The sequence below is a fragment of the Lepus europaeus genome, chromosome 16 (assembly GCF_033115175.1).
Source record: "Lepus europaeus isolate LE1 chromosome 16, mLepTim1.pri, whole genome shotgun sequence".
Taxonomy (NCBI): Eukaryota; Metazoa; Chordata; class Mammalia; order Lagomorpha; family Leporidae; genus Lepus; species Lepus europaeus.
The window spans coordinates 17,985,529-18,006,952 of record NC_084842.1 but is presented as its reverse complement, the minus strand read 5'-3'; the positions used below and the strand labels follow the sequence as shown (position 1 = coordinate 18,006,952).

The 21,424-nt window shown below is 40.6% G+C and overlaps 1 protein-coding gene across 1 annotated transcript in view; it reads left to right on the top strand.

Annotated features, from left to right (window-relative positions):
• Nucleotides 1-15,390: 15,390 nt before the first annotated feature.
• The window catches only part of SGCZ (sarcoglycan zeta), a 1,230,796-nt gene continuing 1,224,762 nt past the window's right edge, over nt 15,391-21,424 (top strand). Inside the window, exon 1 of the mRNA XM_062212809.1 lies at nt 15,391-15,556. Coding sequence (XP_062068793.1) covers nt 15,518-15,556 — 39 coding nt within the window. The 5' untranslated portion in view covers nt 15,391-15,517. The remainder of the gene's footprint in view (nt 15,557-21,424) is intronic.

Below are 21,424 nucleotides of genomic sequence, written 5' to 3'. Positions count from 1 at the left end.
TTAACACCTTCACTTTGGTGACACAAACAAGATGGTGTAGATGACCAGCATAAGAGCAGATCAGAAACTAGAATCCTCCTTGCTGTGAAATCTTGCCAGAAGGCCATCCCTCTACCAGTGCATCCTAGCCTCGGCTGATCCTCTACGTTCCATTTAGGACCAAAATACTCAGTGTACCATGTGGGCTTGAAGTGCCTGGATTTACACTGAATTTCTGGGCCTATAGAGCTAAGGCTAATAATGATGAAGAGAACAAAAAGAATGGCCTGCATTCATCTGGTGCTTACCAAGTGTCAGCTATTATCCTAGAACTTGCCTAATTTAATTTTCACAAAGCCCCCAGTTTCTAAGTTAGAACATGGTGTCCACGCAGAGGTTAAATTACTTGTCCAAAGCAGAGTTAATAATGGGGATTGAGATTTAGAGCCCATATCAGCACTCAGTACACTCTACTTCTTGAGGATTTTCACTTTGTCTTTTCTGCCTTAGCCTCAGGCTCTCCTCCTGTGCTCTGGTCTACTGGTAAGCTCCTACTGATCCTGTGGGGAGTCTGACAGCCCTAAAACCAAGTTCCTCATTCCTGGCTCTAGCTTCAGGGGAGCTTTTGTGAAACTTACAAATTTTAACCTCTGCCCTTTCCATGGCAACCCACCAAAACTCAGTGGGATATAACCAGGCTGTGATAATATATAGATAATAAATGGTTTGACTCTATTATGTATGACTTGTGAAATGGAGTCCTTCCCCAAACATCACATTGTGATAGTAATAAGGAAATTTTTGAAAAATAAATATCTGAGTATCCTCATATTTGTTTCCAAAATAAAAGTGTGATTACATCTATAATTCCAAGGACAAACACAAGAAATAAATATTTTAAGTCAATAATCAGCTGTTGTTACTTTGTGTGTGTGTGTGTGTATGTGTGTGGGGGGGGGAGAGAGAGAGAAAAAAAGAGAGAGAGAGATTACACATTTGTAAAATTCACTTGTTCCACAAATAAGTAACAGATTTTACTGTGTGCAAGACATTGTTAGACAAATAAATGGACACCTGTTAAAAACTTTAAAATCTTGGCAAAGAAAAGAGTACATATACAATGCTCTTATAGGACTTTAGAAGATGAACACAATAGTTCCAGTTTGGTTGAAAATAGAAGTGCTTAGATATGATTTTGTAACTGTATTAACTCCAAATTAGAGGAAAATATTGCTATTAATTCCTTAAAAATTGATATAATATCTATCAATGCTGCTATCAATTAGCAGCACTAAAATTTAATAGCATTGAAATTGTAGTTGGAGCAAGAAAGTGATATGAATAAGGAATGTTCTAAAGAAAAGGTATAGATCTGAACACTGTGTGTGTGAGGGGGAGATGAAAACCCTTTTGTTTTATTTAGCGTCTATAAGCAAATATGCATGTGAAAAATCTTTAATTATATAAAATAATGAGGCTTAGTGCACTTATATTATTTCTACCACTTTCTCTTATTTTTGTTGCCAACATAAACACACTGGTGTCTTTTGATGTAACTTTCTGTTTTAGTATTATTCTACTCTTGGCAAACTGCTAGTCTTAGAACTGTGTGGATGATTCTATTTATGTATACTTTTCTCTCTAAAATGAGGATTCACTTACATTGTTTATACGGTTTTTCCTCAGTTTTACAAAAATTCTGATTCTGGGACATGGTGTGTATGAAAGTCAAAGGCGTATGGGTTGCTTTTGGGTTTTACTAGGAGCACTCTTCCATATTTGCTGGAACACAGTGGTCTGAAAATGAATGTCTGGAACAATTTGTTTTGCTTGACATGGCCATTATATTTCTGAAATAATGGGTTGTTTAACTGGTAGGAAATGTTCCCATTAAAGGCTTCTACTTTGACAAAGGGTTGGCTTTTGTTAATGGTCACAGGGCTGTTTTACTGGGGCATATACAATAAAATGCTAGGGGCCCGGGAGGTAGGAGATGCCCCAGGAGTGTTTCTGCACCAGTAAGAATATACTAGTGGAGGGTAAAATGATGTAGTGTGATGAGTACAGGAAGGAATAGATGTGCCAAACACATCAATCTCCAAAACTTATGAATTTCTGTATAATTTATAACTTGCATACATAACTAAATATTAACAATATCATTTGTTTAGTTTTATAGGTATATATAACCAGACTCTCTCTCTATATATATAAATATGAATGTACATGTGTATCCATCCTAGTACTAATGTACATTTAAAAACTTTTGCTACAAACAATTTTTTTTTCTTTTTTGACAGGCAGAGTGGACAGTGAGAGACAGAGAGAAAGGTCTTCCTTTTGCAGTTGGTTCACCCTCCAATGGCCGCTGTGGTTGGTGCACTGCGACCGGCGCACCGCGCTGATCCAATGGCAGGAGGCCAGATGCTTCTCCTGGTCTCCCATGGGGTGCAGGGCCCAAGCACTTGGGCCATCCTCCACTGCACTCCCTGGCCACAGCAGAGAGCTGGCCTGGAAGAGGGGCAACCGGGACAGAATCTGGTGCCCTGACCGGGACTAGAACCCGGTGTGCTGGTGCCACAAGGCGGAGGATTAGCCTAGTGAGCTGCGGCGCCGGCCGCTACAAACAATTTTTCTACAAAATCTTGTTTATACAGAAGATTCTCTGTGGTCTTCTAATATACAGTGCCTATTGCTCATCCAGGACCACATTCTGTTCCCCCTTTTCATTCATACACCAATATAGTTGTGCCCTCTTGTACTTGATAGACAGGATCTAAGACTTCCAGTGGATGCCTTCCAGTGGATGCCTAAGACTAACAGAGGTTAGTCCTATTTAAACGATGTTGTTTTTCCTGATTTATACATACTTTTCAGTTAAAGGAAACACTTTCTGGCTTCTCTTTGTCATATGTAAATTGCCTTTTGAGGCCATGATTAAGTACAGTAGGGGTTACTTGACGACAAGCACTGGGATACCATGACAATCCATCTGATAACTGAGTCAATTACTTGTGACTGATAGGTGTGTAGCATAGACAACATGAATACTCTGGAAAGGGATGAGTCATGGCTCAGGCAGAACAGAATGGAATGGCATGGCATCGGTTTTCATCATGCTACTCAGAACAATGTGCAATTTAAAACTTATGGATTGCTTATTTCTAAATTTTTTCTTTTTCTTTTAGCATTTTTGAACCACAATTGATTGTGTGTACCTGAAAGTGCAGACAAAGAAGCTATGGGTGAAGAGGGAATTACTGGACTGTATTTCCCAGGCTCCTCTGAAATGAGAAGAGATGTTTGCCGTTTCCTGGCTTATTCCCAGGAATCTCCTTATGCTCCCACTTTTTCCTTATCTGCTAAAAAAATACCCAGCATGGCATTGATTTGGCAGTCAGCCATGGCAAGGGATTACATATCAGAGATTTAAGTGTTGGAGAGTCCTTTACAGAATGAAAAAATCCGGTAAGACCATTGCCAGTGAACACTTGGAAAATCATGCACCTAACTTTCAGCTCAAGAGGCTAAGAGAAAGTTTATAATCTAGGTTTGCTACAATTAGCTTCTTTAGGCAAGGTATTATAAGAAAGAGATGTCAGAAAAAGGAAATAGAACCTAGTTTGGGGCACCGGAAGTGCAGAAACCATCTACTTTTAGACCCCAGATGGTATGAAATAAAGAACTTTGAGAAGCTGTGCATGGGAAAGGTCCAGTAAACACTTTCTGCTTAATGAAGTTAGATTTGTTGCAAAATTCAGATGGGTGGTTTCTCTGGCATCACTTGCTCACCTAATGAGTTGAACAAAGGAGACACTGAAGCATAAGTTAATACACAAAACATACCTGAGAATTTTGGGAAAGAAATTAGGGTTTAGTCACTGACACATGAAGTAAAACAGAAGGAAATGGGTCAGAAACCTATTTTAAGGGAGTTTCACTGCCACAGAAATTACCTTTAATATTGGAAGTGCTAATTGCTAAAAATTTTTGGGTTCCTTTTCTGAGTGAAATTGTGTCCCCTGAAAAACTCATGCATTAAAAACCCCCAGTACCTCAAAATGTGATTGTGCTTGGAGATAGGGCCCTTAAAGAGATCATTAAATAAATCAAGGTCATCAGGTGGACCCTAATCTAATCAGACTGGAGTTTTTACTATGAAGAAGAAATTTGGCCTGCGCTATGGCTCAACAGGCTAATCCTCCGCCTTGCGGTGCTGGCACACCGGGTTCTAGTCCCGGTCGGGGCACTGGATTCTGTTCTGGTTGCCCCTCTTCCAGTCCAGCTCTCTGCTGTGGCCAGGAAGTGCAGTGGAGGATGGCCCAAGTGCTTGGGCCCTGCACCCCATAGGAGACCAGGATAAGCACCTGGCTCCTGCCTTGGGATCAGCGCGGTGCGCCGGCCGCAGCGGCCATTGGAGGGTGAACCAACGGCAAAGGAAGACCTTTCTCTCTGTCTCTCTCTCTCACTGTCCACTCTGCCTGTCCAAAAAAAAAAAAAAAAAAGAAGAAGTTTGGACACACAGAAGTTTGCAAGTTTGCACACAGAGAAAGGGCCACAAGTAGACATAGCAAGTAGGCTACCAACTGTACCAACTGTATGCAGAGCAGGAAGACGTCACAAGAAGCTACCTGCTGATCTTAGACTTCTAGACTCCAGATCTGTGAGAAAAGAAATTCTTGTTGTTTAAGAGATCAGCATACGATGTCTTACGGCAGCCCTAGTGGATTAATACAGCTTCCAAGCTAACTTCAGCAGGAAATGGCTTGCAAAAAAGTGTTCTGGCTCCCAAGGAGAGCCTGTTCTCCAGTACTTATTTCAGAGATGCCAAGGAGGATGATGAATACAGAATGAGGTTCTGGAGAATGCAAGCAATACAGCATCTGACCAGGGAGCTCCTCCCTGGAACATTAGAGTATCATCAGGGGACACGGTCTACTCTCAGGATACGTTGTCTGCATTATCAGTGACGAATTCTTCATAATTAATGTAGCCAGTGAGTATTTAATGCTTTTGTGTCTTCCTCTTTCTTAATGGGCATGGTTTCATATGGCTGTCTTGTCACTCAATACAGTAGTTTGGAAGAAAGTTGGTTGCCTTTTTAATTCATTGGTGGCTGAACTATGGAAAGCCAGGTCTGCATAGAAAACTGCATACAACACATTAGACAACAGAAAGTGTAAATGAGTTGGTGGTCTATCCTTAGAGGATCACCCATTCTTTTTTTTTTTAATTTTTTTTTTAACAGGCAGAGTGGACAGTGAGAGAGAGACAGAGAGAAAGGTTTTCCTTTGCCGTTGGTTCACCCTCCAATGGCCGCTGCGGCTGGCGCACCGCGCTGATCCCAAGGCAGGAGCCAGGTGCTTATCCTGGTCTCCTATGGGGTGCAGGGCCCAAGCACTTGGGCCATCCTCCACTGCACTCCCTGGCCACAGCAGAGAGCTGGCCTGGAAGAGGGGCAGCCGGGGCAGAACCGGCGCCCCGACCGGGACTAGAACCCGGTGTGCTGGCGCCGCAAGGTGGAGGATTAGCCTAGTGAGCCGTGGCGCCGTCGAGGATCACCCATTCTATGAGTAGTAATAAAGAAACAAGAGATACTTGGTAACCAAAAAGAGCAATTATGACAAAGATTGCTATCGCTCATCAGTATCCACATTTTGTTTTCTTTTCTTTCCACAAAACTACACTACATTGCTCTGAATCCCCTACAGCTGGATCAAGATATTTGACACAATTTAGGCTGATAGACTGTTAAAGGAGATGATGTGGATCTGCGTACACCTCTGCTCCATAAAACACATTATTCTTCTTTTATTCTCTACCTTTGTGTTCTGAATGCGTGGATGTAATATAGTAGAGGATTTATGACTCTAGAATTTAGAAGAGCCGCTGGTTTAGGTGTACTTCTATAGGCCCGGCTGGGTCTCCCGCTTGGGTGGTAAGGACTTAAGTACTTGGGCCATCATCCACGGTCTTGTCAGGTACATTAGCAGGGAGCAGTAAGTGGTTCAATCTGCTACATCACAATGATGGCTCTGGTATAGCTACTCTAATAGTGTCTCATTATTTTATAGAATTGAGTTCTGAAGAGGTAAAAACTAGTCTTAGTGTCACAGATTAATGAGTGGAGGTGCCAGGACTGCAATCTATTTCTCCTGGTTTCTAAGTTCATTCTCTTTCTACCACATCCCTCGTTAAATGTTTTGATGGAGTAAAAATATTTTAAATACATTTTCTGTACTTGAAATCCTAACACGGGATTGCTATGTTGGTTGAGCCATGACTATAAACTCAGAACTGGATGATGGCAGTGGGTATCTTCATGATCTTCCAGAATCCATTTTTGAGTTTTGTTTCTTTTGCCTGCAATTGATTTTATTATAAACTTGTGTGCCCACAGTCAAACTGATTCCTGAAATAATGTGATTTCATACTGATTTTCTTTCTTTCTTTTTTTTGGACAGGCAGAGTTTACAGTGAGAGAGAGAGACAGAGAGAAAGGTCTTCCTTCCGTTGGTTCACCCTCCAAGTGGCCGCTATGGCCAGCACACCGCACTGATCCAAAGCCAGGAGCCAGGTGCTTCCTCCTGGTCTCCCATGTGGGTGCAGGGCCCAAGGACCTGGGCCATCCTCCACTGCCTTCCCAGGCCACAGCAGAGAGCTGGACTTGAAGAGGAGCAACCTGGACAGAATCCGGAGCCCCAACCAGGACTAGAACCCCGGGGTGCCGGCGCCACAGGCGGAGGATTAGCCTAGTGATCCGTGGCGCCAGCGCATACTGATTTTCAAGAAATATTATTGATTAACTTAAATTACACAGGTGTAATAAAGATTATATCAATTAGTATTCTTAATTACTAACATCACTGTGCCAAACATTTCCTTTTTTCATTTTTAAGGAAGCTTTAGTAAGTTGATTAAAGTTAAAAAGGCATTTTCTTCTTTTTATCATAAGAAAATTAAGCGATTTTAAAATTTCTGTTAACTACAAAACTATGAAAGTTTTATTTTCGAATTAATGTTTCTTGGCACACATAAGGATTAAGGTTGATTAACATATAATAATGGATAGATAGTTGCTTTTTGTAATTCCAGGATACTATGAGCATAGGTAACTTTTTTTTAAAATTAGTTGTGCAATCTTACAGTTAATCAAAGAATATTTATAAAATGAATATTTATAAAATGAAAAGTATAAATAGCTTTTAATGAAAATATAGAAAATTCATATAGTGATTCCATACAAGTAAAAACACAGGTAGAAAATTAAGGCTACACTATTGCCATATGAAAATAAGCAAAAGAGGGGCCGGCGCTGTGGCGCAGTGGGTTAACGCCTCAGCCTGAAGTGCTGGCATCCCATATGGGCGCTGGTTCTAGTCCTGGCTGCTCCTCTTCCAATCCAGCTCCCTGCTATGGCCTGGAAAAGAAGTAGAAGATGGCCCAAGTTCTTGGGTCCCTGCATCCATGTGGGAGACCTGGAAGAAGCTCCTGGCTTCGGAACAGTGCAGCCCCAGCCATTGCGGCCATCTGGAGAGCGAACCAACGGATGGAAGACCTCTCTCTCTGTCTCTACCTTCTCTGTAACTCTTTCAAATAAATAAAATAAATCTTTAAAAAAAAAGAAAATGAGCAAAACAGTAACAAAAACTTATGAAAATAATTTTATAACAATATATAATTTACTATAAAAGGAAACTACCTCTAAAAGAAATTATTGAAATAAAAAACCTATACAAATGTTTTTATTCAAATTTTGAATTCATATGTTTCATTTGTAGATTAACAAAATGCACCTGTACAATGTTTTTGAAAAATTCCATCCTTTCAGACATCCATTTCCAAAAACATCATCTTTGAAAAAAATAAGGAAATTTGCCATCTTTTTATCACAGATACATTTTGAGGAGCACCAGAAAACAGGAAAAATCTTGAAGCATGGGAAGGTAGAACTGATTACAACACCAAGGAAGGAAGCTACAAGACCCCATACTGGAAAGGAATAACTTCCTCACTAGAAGATTTTAGCAAAACATATAAAATTTTATTTTTAACTTGGACACAAATAGATATATAGATATTCCTGGGCTTTTCAGGAAACTGCTTGTTATCCTGACATATGACATTAGGCTGTATTTTGTGGGACATGTATTCTCAGCCCAATAAAGCTGTATCAGGAGTGTATCTGTCGGACCCTCGCCAGCAAGGGTCCAACGCAATCACGACACGGTCACTGTTTCTCGGTTCTCAAGGAACTTTTACTTGGGGGGGCAGAAGGAAAGAGTGAGGGGGAGAAAAGGAAAGAGAAGGAGGAGCCCCAAGTCCAATTCCCAATGTCCCTTTATACCCCAAGTCCCATGGAGCATCCGCTCCACAGCCAATAGCGGCTCTCTTCACATGCAGTTCACGCTGGTATCGTCCAATCAGATGAAAGGACGCATATAGTCTCGGGTCAAAAGTTCATCTGTTTCACCTGGTTCTTCCTAGTTGTTTATGCAGAGTCCGTCCTGCCTCAACTTCATCTGTTTCACCGGGTTCCTCCTAGTTGTTTATGCAAAGTCCATTCTGTTTCACCTGTTTCACCTGGCTGTTTTCGTGGGCCTTGTGGTCCACCGATTGCTGCAAGCTATGCAGATGAGGAGGTTCTCACAGGTGGCCAGCCTGCAGTTCCCCACATGTATCAGCTTATGTAATGAAATTATCACACGCAATAGGCCTTTATGCAAGTTTCCTCACTTGGTGCCTTCCATAGCTAGAAATGTGTACAGTATGAAATGAACCCAGGCAGTGTCATGCTGTTTGGGCTCTGATATTGCTCTGGTTGATTAACCAGTCTTTTGTGACCACTGGTTATAAACATAGTTTGTCGGGCAAGATACTAGGTTCAAAGTAATTCAGAGCTCTCCTAAGTCCTCCACTTTTCCTCCCTCTGCCTTTTTTTTTTAAGCAAGTCAATGACAGTTTTAAATAACACAGTATTGTACCTTTGTTTGAATTGTTCTGTGTCCTTGATTCATTTCAAAGCGTTTCATATGATATCAGAATATGGAACAATAACCAAAATAAAAAACCTCTCAGGCAAAATTGTTGAAATTACTGAAGATCTATGAGAATAGTACATATTGATGAATATAGGGAACTGATTGCCCAGAGATACCAGTAGAATTAAAATTTTAGCTTGATAGTCTTTGGGCTCACTTTCAACACCCAAAAAGAGAACAGAATTGAGATCAAAATTTCATTATCATTAATTGTAGCTTATTTGTTAAAGTTCAATTTTATATTTAAGTAATTGCTTAAAATACACCATAAAGGATTACTTTAAATCATTCATTAATTCAACTCCTACTTTTATTTAATGTGGGCATGGAATTAAAAAGATGAGACTATTAATTTCTTAAAAACAAGTTTCAAACAACAATCCTATGCCAATGAATAGACTAGAGAAACAATTATGTTTATGGCATCATTTGTTGTCATTCTCAAAACAGGAAAATTTCCAAACTAAAAGTTAAATGAAAATAAGAATACTGTTTTAGAATTTAATCACATTAAATATTTTCCTCCGATTTCTTATTTTTTTTTTTCCTGCTCCAAAAGCACTCCACCCAAGGCCAATACTGCTTGCAGTACTTCCTGGCTGTTGAGATCCTTCTTTTAGTATCAATTACAGTTTTATTCTTCTCTCTCCCTGTCTGTAGCACTGTCTCTAACATTGCACCATTTCTTGTCAAAGTGATGCCAGTGGAACCCATTGAAAGACTGGCAGTTCATAAAAGTTTTATTGTTGGTATTATATTGGTTTGTAGCTTCTGTACATGTAGGGGATGGCAGGCCTAACAGTCTTAGTTTCTCCTGTTAGAATAAAAAATATTCCCAGAAAATCACTTTCCTTCCAAAAGTTGAGTTTAAAAAACATATTAAGCCAATTTTAAAGACAAGTTTTGCTGAAGAATTGAGCTTATATTAAACAGAAATGAAACAACTTATAAATCAATATAAGTAATGAAAAAAAGCATTCTTGTTTTTATTGTAATATTAGTAAAATTGTAATAAGTTTCTAATAGTAAGATTGTTTATCTGAGGGTGAATAAAATTTCTTCACAGTGGTATTTTGTTTGATGTGTGATCTCAGTTTCAGGGTTCATAGTTTCTGATCTTTTAAAGGTTTCAGGTAAATTAATAATTTTTGATGAGAAAATGCATTGAAGATCAGCAGCAGCTTTTGATTCAAGACATTTGACCACATTTGTTTCCCATTTATTTGTGCTTCTCTAACTGCATTGTGATGCTTTTTGATGCACGCTGGCATGCTTCTCTTATTTTAATCACTACTGAGTATTGCTTAAATTACTATACATTTGTTACTAGCTTTAATTCAAATTTTGATTATGCTATTTTTGTGTGTGTAGATTTGTTGTGTTTCCATTTCTTATGTTACACAGGAAATGTAGCATTTTGAGATGGGCTGCTTCTATTTTTTTAGATTTATTTATTTATTTATTTGACAGGTAGAGTTTAGAGACAGTGAGGGAGAGAGAGAAAGGTCTTCCCTCCGCTGGTCACTCTCCAAATGACCACAATGGCCGGTGCCACAGAGATCCGAAGGCAGGAGCCAGGAGCCAGGTGCTTCTTCCTGGTCTCCCATGCGGGTGCAGGCACCCAAGCACTTGGGCCATCCTCCACTGCCTTCCCTGGCCACGGCAGAGATCTGGACTGGAAGAGGAGAAATCGGGACTAGAACCGGCGCCCATATGGGATGCTAGCGCCACAGGTGGAGGATTAACCAAGTGCGCCAGGGCGCTGGCACTGAAGTGGGCTGCTTCTAAAACCTCAAACTGCAATTACCAATGTTCATAACTCTGAGCACCAAAAAAGCACCAAAAAATAATGGCTTTGGGGGATGCTTCTAAGACTGCATTAATTACCACTCTTTAAATTCTGCAGATCCTTTATTATCTTTTAGAGACTTCTCCATGCTATACAAAGCAAATGTATTCTTATGACATATATATTTAATGTAAAAAATTTTAAAGATTTGTTTATTTTATTTGAAAGGCAGAGTTATGGTGTGGGCAGGGAGAGAGAGAGAGGGAGAGAGAGAGAGGTCTTTCATCCTCTCCTCACTTCCCAAATGGCCGCAATGGCTGGAGTGGGGCAATCTGAAGCCAGGAGTCAGGAGCTTCTTCCAGGTCTCCCATGTGAGGGCAGGGGTCCAGGCACTTGGGCCATCTTCTGAAGTTTCCCAGGTACAGTAACAGGGAGCTGGATCATAGGTGGAGCAGCAGGGACTTGAACAAGCAAGTGTCATAGGCAGTGTCTTTACCTTCTATGTCATAGCACCAGTCCTGACTGACATACTTTTAAAATCATTATGTGGCTAAAAAATGGAATATATTTTAACTAAAAAGATAACATTTATCAATAATTTTTCTTGATAATATTTAAAAAAAGAATTGTTATCTGTTCCAATTTTTTTGGTAGCTTTAGTTTTATGTTGTAGCTTCCTTTGGACTAGAGTCAGACATGTCTTTTTTATTCGTTGTTTTTTCTTGTTGTCTAAGATATTAATTCTATTTTTATCCTTTGGCAGAAGTTTGGAGTTGAAAGTTAACAAACACTTTTAATCTATTTTCAACATTGTTTTCTATAAAAAATACATGTTATAATAGGGGTAGAAATACCTTTTTAACTATCTCACAATGTTAATACCTCATGTAATTTATTTTTCCTCATCTATTTACATATTAACAATGATACATATTACTCATATTAAAAACACTAATATTTCATATTTCAGAATTATTATATTTTGAGAAATAGTGATTTTCTTGTTGCAAGTGTTTAGACCATATGAATATAAATCCTAGTCACTAGAAATAAACTGAGTAACTATGCAAGCCAGTTATTTATTATTCTATTTTAATGAATCATAATATATTACTTCTGCTTTTAATAAATTCATAAAATTGAAATAAAAGATAATCTTTCTGTTGAGTGCACTATGAAAATCCACACAAAAGCATACAATTGCAAATATATTAAAAGAGTTGAAAAAGAGGAGTACAAAGGCTTACCAAGTCAAAACCTCAGTAAGTGCTTTTAAACCACATATGATGAATAGAAATTGCATTGTCTACTGGAAAAAAGAGTATCTATTAACATATTTTCTACATTTGTATATTAGTTAAAATAAAGAATCCCATCATGGCAGGTGTACATGTGGTTTAATTCCTCTTGGTAGAAGATGACATTGATAAATGTGTCTATGGATGAGTGATCTTGAAATGTAACACCTCATGACCTGCAGGTGTTTCCACACTGCCTTCACCTTGCTTAGTAGCTGTAACTGCTCTTTGCAGTTTGTGAATTGTACATCTTTGTTAAAATTGAATCTTGCCCCCTTTCACATACCCTTCTATGCACCAGCATGATTTCCTGCACAGCCATGGGTAGCTGTCTTGGTCCTGAAGTTGTGACTTGGGGCATCTAGAAAATATTCCTCACCTTAGTTCACTTCTCCATTCTTCCCTTGCCCTATTTTACATATATGTAAAGTTATTCAGATTTCTGACAGCTTCTCATCCAGTTATACGTCAGATGAAGTGGAACTGAGTCCTGAGTGCCATGAAAGGTGATAGAAATATGTTTTAGCAAATCATATTTTTGTGATCAGCTCTATGTTTTTTTCATTTGAGAAATATTTACCTAATGAATTTGCATGAGATTTCATGTTAGAGCAAAAGACTTGGAAGTCTCTTTTCTCATAGACATTTAATTAGACCCTAATATGTAAACTGATTTGGAAATCACCAGTAATTTTTGTAGTTCCCCAAATGCCAGTCTGGTCAACATCAGCTGTTGGATATAATTTATATTTTATTATATGTGCAAGTCATATATAATTTATATTTCCAAATTCACTAAAGATAAATTAAGGGCATTATACACACACAAATATGGTCATATATAAATTTTAGAGACACAGTTAACTATCACTAAGTCCAATATCACTTTTTCTTCCAACTATAATGGTATGTCATACTGAGAAACTATCTGGAGTCTTCTTCTGAATAATGTTTCAACATGAATGTCTATTTTTACATTTTCAGAATTGCAAATTTTTAATTTGTGTTCGAAGCAGTTATCACTTTGCTAATGTGTTCAAAATAAATTTGTTTATTCAATTTTATAAAGTTAGGTAATGACAAATTGATAGGGAATTACAATACTTGATATGTAAGGGCTTAACTTTTAACATATACATAATTATATGTATGGCAGTGTTTTTATAAATTCATCTGCTTTCAACCTGCAGCTTTTTTTATCATATATTAGGTAAATATAATTATGTAAAATGAGTATATAAACTTTCTTTCAGATTTCAACCTTCAGCCTCACTAATTAGGGACTATTGGTTGCCTGACATTAACCTTGAAAGCTGTAGGCACCAGTCACATTTGAAAGAAAGATGGCTTTGATAAGTGTGCGGAATAGAAACAGGCTGAAACTAAAGAACTCAGCATGCTGGATGATAAAGCTGAGCCCCCTAGGCTTAGCTGCAGACTGGAAGTAGAAAGCCAGGACGTGCGTGTAGGCGGGGGAGAGAGGAGCAGGGAGTCATGGGGGGTTTAGACATCAGAATTAGTAACTGTAAAGGTTTCTCTCCACACATATTATCTGTTCCAAGCACATTTATGTGCTTATTATCTAGTAGGCTTTCTGGATGTAGCAGGGAATAAGAAAGATACGGAAGATGCCCTCAAGAGCTTATACTCTACTGGGGAGTCACACACACAAGCAAAAATAAACGCATGCATGAAATACTGATAAAATGAGGTTACTCCCAGGACAAGGAGATAGAAGAGAACAACAGAGGCACTCACCTGAGAAAGCTTCTCCGAGGAGGTGCTTTACTCTGAGGCTCAAGTGTTCAGAATACAAAGAGCAAGAGGCAGAGAAGAGGTCCTGACTGAGGGGCCACAGCAGGTCTTCTAGAGGCACTGGAAAACACAAGGCAGGTGGAGCAGAAGACCAGGCAGCTGGAGCCCCGTGAGGCAGAGGACGAAGAGGAAGTTAGAGAGGCGGGCTAGGAAACTAGGAACTCTACCCAAATTCTGCCAAATTAATAGCTCTGTACATATTCTAGAAGAAAGGATGTCTATAGATCTTTCTCTGAACCTGAAAACCTCTTTAATTCTTAACAGATTAGGTGCCATAATAAGAGGATGTTTCACTTTTCAAAAGTCAATCTTTTACACTGACATTGCAATGAAGAAAATAATGAAGAGAATAAGCCTTTTCCCCAAATCTTCCAGCTGCAAGTTAAATCGCTGACCTGTAAGAGTCTGTTTACAGCACAGATTTTCCCATAAAACATTTGCTTCATCATAGGAAGCATCCTTGCAGGAAACTTCCCTTAATATGCTTGTTTGTCACTTTCTTTAAACCCTTTTCCTAAGTTAAAGGAAAACACACACAACACACACACACACACACACACCAGACACTTAAATCGGCAGAGATCTAAGATGAAGACATCGAATCCATGGGCCTGAGCCCCACCAGCGCATCCCTCCCCCAGCTCGGGGCCCAGCACCAGGCGAGGAGCGGAAGGAATTAAAATGCCTGTCACCGCGAGGATTCCGGACCGCGGGCAGTCTTTAAGACCCAGCGACTGCATTTGTCTGGAGAGGAAATGTTGCTTTTTGACAGATGAGAGAAATCCCCTTAGCGCTGGCTGAGGGAAGCGAGGAGCGAAGTCAGTCACCTGGTGGTGAAGGCCAGTAAAACAGCCGAGCTGGAGGAAATTTTCTCTCCCTCTCTCTTCCCCTCTCTCTCCTTCTTTTCTCTCCGTAGGATCCACCTCCTATTCTCTCAACTCTTTTAGCATAACCTTCAAAGGAGAGCGTTCCCTTCAGACTTTATTATCTTCTTTCCCCCCACTGAGAGAATACCTCTCAGCTGCAAGACATTTTTTAAGTCTATGCAGGACTTCGGGGATTCGGTTATCTTGCCAGGGAAATTGATCATTGCTAATGTCTGGGACTCACAGTGTGCTAAATTAGCTACCAGAGTAAGCCTGACGGAGGAAGGCTTTTATCATCTACTCTTCTCTTCAGTTTGAACACATTTGCTTGAAATTTGCCGCATGATGCTGTCCAGGGAAGCAGCTTTTTTTCTTGGGATGCAGCAATTCGCTGGTTTCTAAGCTTATTGCAGAAGAAGAAATAATCTTCCGTAGAGTGGATTTTCCCCCCCCTTGCTCGATTCCACTGAGCTGTGTTGCACCGCGGCTAAAGATCACCCGGCACCAAATCTCTGAGCAAGTAAAACAAAGTGAATTGTCATTATTATTAATTGATTTATCTTTATTATTTTTAATCGGTGGAGGCGGCGTGACCACGGAGAATGAGACTGAGAGAAGCTGCCAGGGCTTGGAGGAGGGTAATCATGAGTTTCAGCTGGAAACTAAAAGACTAGATTGCTTTTCGCTACAACTTGCCGGGTTCCTCTCCACTTCCTTTAGTTGCGCTCCATGGACAGATCAACCAACCTGGACATTGAGGAGCTCAAGGTAAGGTGATGCTCCGGGCGGGCGTCGTTCCTCCCCTCGCCGGCTCCCGCGCTCGCTCGCCCCTCTCGCTTTCCTGCCGCCGCCTCCCGGCACCGCCGGAGTACTTGGGGTCCCGCGGGACTGCGAGCGGGCACCGTGGCGCGGGCTTCCCGGGCCGAGGACGCGGAGGGCGGCGGGCCGGCTGCCCGCCCTGCCTGCGCCTCCCGACAGCAGCCGCCCTGGCGTCTTCCCCGCCGCCGCCGCCGTCGTCAGTCACGGCGGCCTTGGGGTTACCCCGCCCGCGCCGAGCGCCCGCTCAGCCCGCCGGGGCCGCGTCCCCTGTCCGCCCGCCGCCGCCTGGTTCCCCGGCAAAGTTGTCCGAGCCGCGCGGCCGCGGTGCCCGGACCCTGGCCGGGCAGCCTGGTTTGCGCCCGCCCCGGCATCGCTGAGGCGGCTGCGGCCGCGGCTCGGCTCGCTCCGCCCGCGCTTCCTCAGACCCTTTCCTCTCACGGCCGCGGGCGCGGTTTCCTCACAAGGGGCTCGGCCCGGGGCGCGAACTGGCGTTCGGCCGGGAGACGGCTGCGCGTGAGGGACCCGGAGAGCGCGGTGGGGGGGTGGGGGGTCCCCTGCCGGCGGCGCCGCGGACGCGCCCACCCTGAGGGGCCGGGGACCCGGGGGGGGGGGGGCGGCAGCTGGGGAGCGCGGGGCGCCCCTCCCCCGCCGCCGGAGCCCCCGCCGCCGCCGCCGCCTTCGCCGCCCGGGAGCGGCTGCCAAGGCAGGAGCGCCCGGGCTAAACAGTTCGCCCTTCTGTCTGTGGACACCGCTGCCTACAGTGCCCGTTTTTCTGTTTATCTTTTTAAAAAGAAGTTAAAAAAAAAAAAAAAAAAACCCACACACCGCTCATTTAAATGTCCCGCTCAGTGTAAACGGAAAAACGGGAAAGGGGGCGATATACTGGGATCATTTTTTGATTCTGTCCTGTCTTCCCGCCTAGGCATTTTGGCCCCTCTGTTGGGTGTCAGAGTTTTTTGGGTTTTTTTTTTTTTTTTTTTTTTTTTTTTTGGTTTGGCTTGGGGCTCAGACGGACTCTGTGATGAGGACTTTAGAGAGAGCGCCCCACCCGCTGGCGAAACTTGACTTGCAGAGGGCGGGTTGGAAAAGCCGGGGAAATGGGTCTGCCCCGCCAGCGGGGCGCGCTGGGGACACCCCCCAAGCTCGGGCGCCCCCGGGCCGCAGGCCGCCCTCTGCCGGGCCCCGGGTGCCCAGCTCCCTGGCTCCGTGCCTCCGTGCCCGAGGGGGGTTGGCCGTGGAGGAAGCCCGCCGTCCACTTCACTTCCACTCCAGTCTTTGAATTTCTTGGAAGACGTGGAGTGGGCAGGAGGCAGACTGGGTGCTCCAGAGTGGGCGAACAAGTTGCTGTGTTTGGGCCAAGGTCACAGTCCGCAGACCCGGGGCCTTGACCACAAATTGTCCCCATTCACCTCTGTACTAATTTGAGATGGGGCCCCTGGCTGGGTCTCAGAACCGGTCCTTTGCCGCCTTTCTCCAGGCATCCCTGTCTCTTGGGAGAAGGTCTGGGTTTTATTTCAGATGCAAAAAAGACAGTTTGCATTGTGTATTTTTGTAGAGTTAGAGTACCCACAATGCTATTTTCTGGTTCACTTTTCTTATGAGAAATTGAATGACTCCAGGTGATGGTGGGAGTAGGTTATCTCCCTTAGAGACCCCTAGCACCACTAACTTGCTGTTTAAATCAGCAAAAGTGCAAACCCCACTATGGAAACTTCTGTCTGTTGTTGTTAGAGGATCCCTGCTTAACCTCAATACATTGGAATTCCGAGATTCTCACAGTCTGAGGGTGCTGGAGCAGCAAAGGATAGAGAGCTAGAAGGGTTTGGGTGTGAGGTGCTTGTGTTGGCTATGACTGGGCCGGAGGTGAAGGAACGCTGCCCAGAGAAGATAGATTGAAGTCGATGAGAAATTATGTCAGAGGAAAACTCTTGAGAGTCAACAGTGGCGAGAGAGGAAATGTAGTCAAGCCTTATTAGAAAACATTTGAGATTCTCCAGCCTGGGAAATAACTTTGTGCTGTCAGTTTTAACTACACTTCTGGAATACAGAGGCTTCGGAATACTTAGGCTCTGAAACGCGTGTACTTTGTAGAAGTGTATGTATTATCTATGGAATAACTAGTCTGAATTTCTTGTTAACAGCAGATTCCGTTGGCTTGGATTTTCTAGACAATTCTAGCTTAAGTGATTCTCTAGAGGTATCTCCCTGAAGAGCCTCCCAGGGTGATTTGTGGAGAGAGGGGAGGGAAAAGCTGGGGATACTTATTTTAGCGTTATTTGCCTGTTCTGATTTTTCTTCCTATGATCCTAGGAAGGCATATTCACATCAAAGTTTAGTTTTTGCGATGCTTTAAATATATGAAAAAAGCGATGTAAGGGATTTGATAAATAAATAAACGTGCATAAATTATAATAGAGTTTAGCCAGTGTTACATCAGCAAGGTCATTAAGTGAAGCTACATTTTAAGAAAGGAAACTCCTGCTAAATCTTTATTTTTGTTGTAAACTATTTTCTCTTTAGGAGATTTTAATAAGAGCATGTGTTTTGCTGTGCTAGGGGTGCAGAATTTATTATTGTACAGCAAATAAAATTCAAACATAATATGCATAGTAAAGGTCTTATTGGTGGAAAAGTAAAATATAGTTGTGTGTGCAAAAGTTGCTAATGAAGGCAAGTATGTTTCATCTTCTATTCCACACACAGGCTCTTGATGAAACAGATCGGTGTTGAAAAGGGAGAGAGTTCTCATCCACAGAATTTTAGTCTGCTCTTTTCGCTTTGATCTCTTTCTGTTTCTTTCTCCTATGAATGTATAAACTTTTCTCTGGATTTTGCCCTGGTGTTTGTTTTAAAGAAGAAACAACATCAAACAACTCAGAATATGGGTTGCTGCTTTGGAAATGTGGGTATTAATGAATATTGACACTTGAAAAAGCACCCTCTATCCTGGAATATCTGAGTTAAAGAGTACTGTGTGTGCCTTTTGGTGTTTGCTATGTAAAGAATAGCTGTTAGCTTGTATTTTAGTTGCCCTCTGTTAAGAAGATATTATGTATTAGAACAGAGACTGCCAATTTTTAGAGCTGACACTTTTCAATGTGTTTTTCTGATTCACTTATAAGAAATGTTAAGGCTGCATATATGGTAATGATTATGCACATGCTTCTGACTTTTTTGAGTCATCTTTTGAAATATGAGTTCTAATTCACCTATGTTAATTTATCAATTAACAGATTATGTTTCAAATGCTAATAATATATTTTTGGATAATTATAATTTGTTTTAAAATCAAAATCATGGCGCACATCAACAGAATAGTTCTATTTTTCTAGTCATATTAGAGCCCAGCTTTCACTTATTTATTTGTCAGTATTGCTTCTTGAGTGACATAACTGCCTAGAAGTTAAAACAGAGTTTTTGTATTAGTTGCAGAGCATGCACAATATACAACAGGATTATTTTTTCAGTTATCATTTTGTTAGGTGCAAAAATTATATAAACTATGTAGTTAATTCTGAGATGCATAAAACAAGTTTTCAGTAAGTTTAATTTTACTTTGTAAGTATTGTCCAGTCACTGTTGCTTAATTTTATCTTTTTATTTCAAATAAAATTTTATCTACCAAGAACTCAGAACTTGTTCTTGATAGGTGAGCAAAATCCTTCCCAGAATAATACAGGTAGGTCATTAAGAAAGTATTGTTTGGATAGAGAAATGATAATCCAGCAGAAAAATGAATAGGCGTTTAAACAGTGGTTGCTTTAAAAATGCTGAAGTCTTAAACCACTTTCATTGCACATTCATCTGCAATTTCAATTAAATAAGAGAGTTGGCACTTAAAGTAAGTCTAAAAGTGAGGTGTTTTTTTGTTTGTTTCATCAAGAAGATACTCAGCCTAGGGAAGTTGAGCTCCTTGCAGTGTAGGAGGTTTTGTGATGGGTATAAGTAGGTGGTATTTTTTTTTTTTTATGTTAGTCATTCCATAGTGAAAAATAGTACTCTCCAAAAAATGTCATATTTTTAGCAACCTGCCTGGTATATTCATATCTTGGCTTAGAATAAGAAACTCTATTTGTGAATGCTGAGTTATTTGGCTCTTTTCGCATTCATAGGGATTATAACTTCTCTCTGACCAGACCTAGTTCCAATTCTCTTTTGATAACAGGACTAGTCATAAAGATTTCACAATTAACTTTGGCTTTAAAATTATTATTTTACATGGATAAATCATAATCATATAAATGTTTGGGATACAGTGTGATGTTTTTATATATGATTACAATGTGAAATGCTTAAATCAAGCCTATTAACATATTCATCATCTTTTTTTGTAGTGAGACAGTTCAAATTTTTTGCTATTTTGAAATGTAGAATCTGTTATACCATAGAAATTTTAATATTTAGAAATATATTTTTATTTGAGGTCGAAAATAAACTTCAAGTTACAGTCATGAAAGATACTTTCTGCATAGAGTTAGGAGAGAGAGATCAGATCAGATTTGATATGAGTGGGAAGAGAATGAAGAAAAATACATTCGAGGCAAGTTGTGTAAATGACTATTTTAGAAATCTTTAGTGGTCTGCTGTCATTACTAAGCACATATATTCCAACCTTCCTACTGGGTATTACAGTTTTGCTGATCTCCAGACTTTACCAATTGAAAATATATCAAATTTTGAAGGTCCAGTAAGAAAGAATATTTCAAGATTTATGGACTCAAAATCGTAGCTACACAAGATGGCTTAATGGTATATGACAATAAATCAGAGTGTGTCTTTTGGGGGATTCATTTCATATAATATTTAGCGAGTTGTTTCTAATACTGTATTGGAATTTCTAGCCCCAATAAATTTAGCAGAGCTTACAACTTTAAGATACTAAGGAAGATGACCATTTATTTACTTTTGTTAATACTGCTAGGAAATTTTTAGTATGTGCATTAAATTGGTAACTGTTAAAATGAGTAACTTTGCATGCCGTAGATTATTACTTTAATGTTGAGAATTTGAGCTAAATTTGATAAAATTCAGAGCTTCTAAAAATCTACATAGTTAAACTTATTTTCTATAAATGGTGGTTTGTTAAAATGTCTGTTTTTATTTTACTCTGTTACTTATTTTTCTTGCCATATATTTAAAAGCATGAGGTGACCTTATATCTTTAATGAAGCTAACTAAAAACTTCAAGGCTAACAAAAAATAATCATGTTTAAGGATTCTCATCTCTTCATGAAATGTATACAGCCTCATATCTGAAAGTTAAAAATTGCACCAAGTCCTTTGAGTTTTCTTGATTCTTCCCAAATAATATTCGTGTAGATTGATTCTGAAAAATACTGGAACATTTATACTGTTTTGTAGATCTCCAATAGGTTATCTAAAGTGTTCTATGCCAAGTTGACCTCAAAACTCTTTAAACATAGAGGATTTCAGCATCCAGCTTGAAAGGCTATCATTGCCAGGACAATGCCCATCAGTGCAACAAGGGCTGAAGCCTTAGAAGTTAATTTAGAGAGTCACTCCACACCAAAACAGAGTTCACACAGGTGAGAATTCAGAGGCTCCTGAAAGTACTAACACTCTCACTCCAAGTCTAACAGCTTGTAACCTTAGAGGAGATTCATTTGTGTGGCAGAAAGGGTGCTGACCTGGTTAGGATACTGCTCAGAAGGAATTGATCAAACCCAGCCTTCGCCATCCACCAACAGTGGCTCCTGGGATTGTTCCTCAATCTTTCTGGTCTCAGGTTTCTCAGATGTTGCAAGGTGGGAATTGTGTCTGCTTATAGAATTTCGGTTTGATCAATCATTTTGCACT